The following is a 6,747-nucleotide window of genomic DNA, read 5'->3' on the forward strand; positions in this document are numbered from 1 at the left end:
CCAAGGAGGTAGGATTCACACAATCACAGACAAAAGTTTTCGTATGCTCATGTCCGCATTGTATGCATGAATTGTACTAGTTTTGATTTTATGTCGCTGAACAGGGTATTATATGTATTGAAAATATATCTTTGACTGCTGATTAATTGAATCAGTATGAAATTCCCCAGAAAATCACGTCATTACTACCATGGTCCTCTTGCTTGGTCAATTAATTGTTCTAAAGTTTGTTGTTAAGTCCTTAGTGATTGTGTAAATATCTGTTTCTTCAGTTTGGGAAGAAAGTTCTACACTTAAGGGACTTCATCTCTTGATCCTTCTATTACATCAAATAATCATTCAAATCGTAATTTCCAGCATTCAAAGAATATTTGTTAAGTTTATTCCAATCATCCACTACCTTTACCTTAAAAAAATAACTCGTACCATCCTTTTTTTTAACAAGCGTTCTGCATCTTACTTTGATACTGTTCGCCTGGTCTAGTTGACTTGGAAGCTGCAATTAGGTTATCCCAATCTCTTCTCTCCTACGTGGTGGACAGATTTGTTGCCCCTCATTCTGGCTCAACTCTAACTTTAGCTACTACCTCAGTTACTCTTCTCTATGCACCTCCAATCAGATCGTGCTTCTTTAGGCGCGAAGAGCAGCCATGAGAAGCTTACTAAACTTTCCTTTATCCTCATACTTACGTATTCTTAGTATTTGTCAGCAGAAAGTTTGCCTCGTTTCTCCTGATGTGCAGATGTAGCACCAGACTAAGTACAATGTTAACCCAGGGTCTTTTTCACGCAGATTCCTGTAATTTATTTCCCACTGGCCAGTGATCGCACTGTGGCCTTCATTCACTGCTCCATCCTCATTTTTTTGCACTCGGAATGAATTACGCCAAACCTTGATTAAACCAAAAGTTTGTCCAGGTTTCCCTTAAGCCGATACAATCATCGTCAGTCTTTAATTTTCTTTGGAACTTTGCTTCGTTCGCAAACATGCTTAGGTAAGGATCCAGTCCAACAGGCAAGTTGTTCACATATATCAAGTATGGAAGCGTACCACCAGACCTGCCCTGCGGCACACCACTGGTGACTCCAGCCCACTTCGAGAATGCTCGTCTTTCCTGCGTCCTCTGCTTCCTTCCTCTCTTAGTGAAGGGGTCTGCTTCACTTTCCTGCCTGTATCCCTAGCCTACTCATCAACCACCTGTACGCATCACCGTAATATATATACAATCTTTTTCATATACCGGATCTACTTCCATCCGCCTGATCTACTGAATACTGTTAACTGGGTTACGAGAGCGTGTATGGCCCTTCAGTTATTTAGAATATCTGAAGAAGTACTCTAACTTTTTTGATTAGTTTCAAAATAACGTTGCTGGCTTTAATGGGCCGGGCAGTCAGCAGGCCTGAAGCGGAAGTAACCTACAAACTTTAAATAATTCTGCTAAAACGTCATTTGCCCATACCTATTTTTGGCCAGTTTCACATTCACACAACTAGTGAGCGGTACTCCCGCACACTATGATTCATGCCACAAGAGGGCTGCACTCACTCACCGTCTTAAATCACTTGCTTTTCGTTGCGACCAGTCGCTGTGGCACACATCGCTGACAGCCACTACAGCGCGAGAGCGGCGGACCTGAAGGCTCCTACAGACTTCCGCTTGGCGGAGGCCATGGGGCAAGGCGCTGATCGCTGTCACGTGTCGCTGGAGCCTTTGCCTCAAGCGTAGATTCACGGAACTCCCCGGCACCATCGGTTTATGGACACGAAGGATCTCTTTGTTCCTCCAGAGGATGTGGCGGCTCCCCATCATGAGGTAGTCCCAGCGCGATCACATACGATAACACCCAGGCGGCCACAGTGACTATCCATGCACAGTCGCACAGGTGCAATAGGGGAAGCTCTCATCTGACGAGATAAGCTGCCGACACTGTCCGTGGGCATGACGACACATGGCGTTGCTCCACAGACCACAGGGAAGACTGCAACTACGTCTGTGGCGCATCTACTCACTGCGCCATGTTCCAAATGTCGTGTGAAGTCTGGCGGCTTAAGAAAACACAGTCTTGACCGGTGCAATCACTCGAAAGGTCCAGACAACAGTACTACAGGTTGGAAACATCCGTCCCATCGCAGGGTAACACTCAAAAGAAACTTCAGTGACAGCTTCATCCATGCCCAACAACTCAGACAAACAACTGACAACATAATGCGGCAACTCGCTTTCACACCACCAGAGAGCAACACTCGTGCTCACACTGACTCATCCACCCTCACTTACCTGGGCTCGAACTCGCATAGATGAACACCATACAGTGATCCATGTCGATGTTTTCAGAGTATTGTATGACAACCACGGACTGTTAGTAGCAAAAGCCACATACTGACTGAACAAGAATCACAGGCCAGAGTAAGAAAATGCTGCGTAATACAGTACTCAATTCTTTCCTTTTTATTTGACTTTCAGTCTTGTCATCCTTTTGTCTCGTATACCTTTCGTTTAGTTTGCAAAGAACTTCCGCAACACTGAATAAAAGTGAATGAAAAATGAGTACGTTATAGTGATAACACCCTCGAGAAACTGCCATACTGTACATCATTACCACAAGTACTTATACAAACATTCCCTTGCACTGGAATTTCGTTCCGTCAGTCATTTCTTGATTACAGATTCTGGGTGAATGACCATCATATACTTGGTTGTTGATAAATACAAGGTTCTTACATAGCCTATAATTTAATCATAGAGAATAACGATCTGCAAGTTTTAGACGTATGATGGAACAGGAACCGTACATCATCAGAAAAGACAAGTCAGCGGGTTTTTGTTTCATTGGCATAAAATGTTGTTACCTACAGACTTAGACCAGGACGTGTTACTCAAATGATCATTAAATGATTTTGAAATTTAAAGCTAATTCTCTTAGACATTCATATTCACGTTTTTTTTTTTTTTCTCTGGCAGACTTGACACAACAACTTCACCTTTTGTACTTACAAGGAATTGGAGAAGTTTTATATTGATTAATGAAACTGGGACAGAATGTAGGATTCTGTGGTGGGAGGATAAACAATGATAAAGAAAACGAGTGGGACACATTTTATTGTCTTTTTGGCATCTGGCACAACATAGACGAGACCTGGCCGACAGATGAGCCGGTCAGCTGTAGACCAGACCATACACATATACACACATGAATACACAAAAAACACACGAACACTTGCATGGATGCTTCACTGCATACACGGAGAAGTGAACCACAGCTCTGACACACAAGGTCGGAGATTTTCTGTTATTTAAACGTAGGAGAGAAACATATACATACACTCACATTCCTAGAATACACAGCTGAATATTTCATGAATAACAATCTTAGAATATCGTATATACAGACAAGTAAAAAAAAATGCTTCAGCTCACAAAAGGACTGAAGAATCCATCAGAGCAGACAGTGAGTATCTCATTCAGCAGTCATGGTCATACATAATACAGCTAGGTTTTCCACTAAACGCCAGCTTGTATCATCACCCAGCTACAGTGGGTACATGCTAACACTCAAACATATGCGTAATTAATTTACGCTCACCGGGTAGGCCTGAAACTGAACAGTACAAATAACAATATGAACTAAAGTGATGAAGGCTCAGTAGATTTCTAAAGGACAATATTCTGGGTTTGGTTAAATTCCTGCAAGATTCAGCGAAGTCTTCGACTAATGGCTGTAGTTGTTGCTTCTGATAGAAATCCTTATCTTGGGTTACGCAATTTATGCGAGACGCGCGTAACTCGGGTTGAAGATTGACGATCTAACGTGCAGAGATGGTGTTGACACACAAGCTTTGGCGGAGTCATTCTTTATGGAAGAGGAAAAAAGTCATTACCGCTTATACACATACAGTGCAACTCCATCCGATAATCATTTAGATAAATATACTGACATCAAGGGAAAATCATTGTGATCAGGGGGCCATGGCCCACTCTCTGGTTTCCCCAATGAAGCAGATGGTATTGTGCACAACATGAATAGGGTCTGCTACTTGACAAGTGGGTGACACCGATAAATGAAACTTTTTAAAGATGGAACAATGTAATGAATCCCACTGATGTCATGGCTCAGTGACACATGTAGATGAATTAAATATTTACATCTAATTTTTCCCTTTTCATGAAGACTTCAGCCTGTCGCAGATTCGCTATGTGGGATGTTGTGCATACAGTCTAGACCTCCGAGTCTTATAACGGTATGAGAAGACCAACAACATGAATACTTTTTTAGAAGGAATATGCAAATGTATTTTTTTTTTTCGAATCCAGTTCTTTGAGGCTCCTTTCTAACCCAAGCGGGAGACGCACTTCTGCTGGCAGGCTTGAGGATTTGCGCCACTTCTGACCAAGCTATCGGAATCTTTTATATACTTATGGCCTTCATGCTATCGAAAGCTCTTCCTAAAAAAGGTAAAGTTAAAAGATGAACTCTCAGTTAAACAGTGTTACGAATTTAAGAAAGTATGAAATTCTTTCATGAGGAATTTAAGTTCCATTGGAACTATAAGTATCTGAAAACATTGAAACCGATTCATGAAGATGTAGCAGAAGTTCAGATCTAACTTCAGAAGTATGATTAACCGAATCACTCAACAGGATAGGCATAACAGAAACAGTTATGACCGAGCAGTATGACTCCTCGTTCAGCAGCAGCGGGGCGCCCCACCTTTCAATAATACTGTCGAAGCCAAGGACCAGAGCGTACCTTTCACTCGGGGAAACTATTAAGACCATTATACCCATGAGCCTGTGACCTGAAGGTACGGTGGAAAAACGCCATTGGCGTGTGAAGGGTCCACGCAAGGAAGGCTCATCCGATCATCCTTGTGTTTCCTTGCGTCTAACTAGGCTGATTTAGTCTAGGAATACCATTCTCGCTTCTCTCATGGCATATCCTCTAAGACAGAGGATCAGGTTACTCGCTAAGGCCTGAACCCATTGGTGAGGCGTTGGACCCCCACCCAGAGCCAGGTCAAAGGAAGGGAGGCAGACTCACACCAAACTCTTACATATAAATACTACGCTTCTAGGGACCTATGTACAATAAAGTGACATTATTGATCTATAATTTATAATAAGAAATACAAGAATACACTTCTTTATTTGGTAAAGAAAATCTTTTTTTCTAGAAAAAATTGCACAGAAAAAATACCACTACAATGATGAGTGAAGTTCAGTGATATAAAAGTTATGATACATCAAAAGAAACTGGAATTTATATATAAAAATCAACAACTATGTACATTGCACACGTTCTTCAGAACGGCATATTCAATACAACGGCATTCACGTAGGCAAACACCTTAGGAAAGACTGGGCTGAGTGGCTGATTGGTGGTGATCGCGACCTGGCACACAGATGGGAGATGCCGTTTGACCAATTCACAGCTCCTGGCCCCGCCCACTACCAGTCACCAGCAAATGAGCGTTTAGAGATCATGTATGGGAATCTGTGATTGTTTTTCTAATGAATTATAAGATGAAAGTTCAGTTGAGATACTACACTGACTTTCTTCAAGTATTTTGGGATAAAGAAATGTGGGGTAAGTGTATTTGTCATATTAGCAATCATAGCAACATCCTCGAATACCACGTAGACGCAGAAGTAAAAATCAAACATAGTTTAAGTTCCGTAATGTCCTGAGACAGAGCTATGTGTCTGCTTGGTTCAAGTGTTACAATGTATGTGTTGTGTGTGTGTGTGTGTGTGTGTGTGTGTGTGTGTGTGTGTGTGTGTGTGTGTGTAGTGGTGGTGGGTGTGTGTAGTGTGTTGTGTGTGTGTGTGTGTAGTGGTGGTGTGTGTGTGTAGTGGTGCTGGAGGGGCGGTGAGACGAGTAGTGCTGTGTGGCCGAGGGCAGCTGCTGCCGTTGTCCGCCACACTGTAGTATTGGTCTGGGTACCTTTTGGCGGGGGCCCCTGTGGAAACACCACTTTCCTAGAAGGGGACCCCCTGTGGCGGCACTGGCCCGTAGATGGGGGTCCCCCACGGCGGCACCAGTCCCTTTAGGGGCCACCCTCGCGCCGTCGCCTCGCCAGCAAGCCGCCGCCGCAGCTCGGAGGGCCTGGTGCCGCCGCCAAATGCCGACACCCTTGTTGCTCCTGCCGTGTGGCTCTCTGCCATTCGTGTGGATGGACCAGTGATACCTGCCTAGTGAAGGGGCACTCCGATTTGTGGCTCTTTTAAGCTCGGACACCGTCCTAGTATATCCCTAGTGATGGTGCTCAGTGGTTGGTGGGGTAACATGAGTGTGGCGATCTTGTGGCCTCTAGTGTGTGGAGATATTGAGACAGGGTCCTCTAGTGTGTGAAGGCACTGTATGAGGCAGGGTCCCCTGGTGTGTCAGTGTGAGGTAGGATCCCTTGGTGAATAAAGTCATTGAGGTAGGGCTCCCTGGTATGTGAAGGCACTAGGCAAGGCAGGGTCCCCTGGTGTGTGTGAGGCTTGGCCCCTTGGTGTACAGATGCACTAGGTGAGGCAGGGTCCCTTGTTATGTGAAAAGTGGGGCCTCCTGGTGTGTAGCACACTAGGTGAGGCAGGTCCTCTTGATACGTAGAGCCACTACATGAGGCAGGGCCCCCTAGTGTGTAGAGTTACTAGGTGAGGCAGAGCCCTATGATATCAGGCAGGGCTCCCTGATGTATAGAGCCACTACGTTAGGTAGGACCCCCTGGTGTGTAGAGCCACTGGGTGAGGCATGTCCA

General features: G+C 44.3%; 1 protein-coding gene across 1 annotated transcript in view; it reads right to left on the reverse strand.

Annotated features, from left to right (window-relative positions):
• Positions 1 to 5,980: 5,980 nt before the first annotated feature.
• LOC139762000 (A disintegrin and metalloproteinase with thrombospondin motifs like) overlaps positions 5,981 to 6,747 on the reverse strand; it is a 181,672-nt gene continuing 180,905 nt past the window's right edge. Inside the window, exon 19 of the mRNA XM_071686780.1 lies at positions 5,981 to 6,193. Coding sequence (XP_071542881.1) covers positions 5,981 to 6,193 — 213 coding nt within the window. The remainder of the gene's footprint in view (positions 6,194 to 6,747) is intronic.

This window comes from Panulirus ornatus, chromosome 42 (genome assembly GCF_036320965.1).
Source record: "Panulirus ornatus isolate Po-2019 chromosome 42, ASM3632096v1, whole genome shotgun sequence".
Taxonomy (NCBI): domain Eukaryota; kingdom Metazoa; phylum Arthropoda; class Malacostraca; order Decapoda; family Palinuridae; genus Panulirus; species Panulirus ornatus.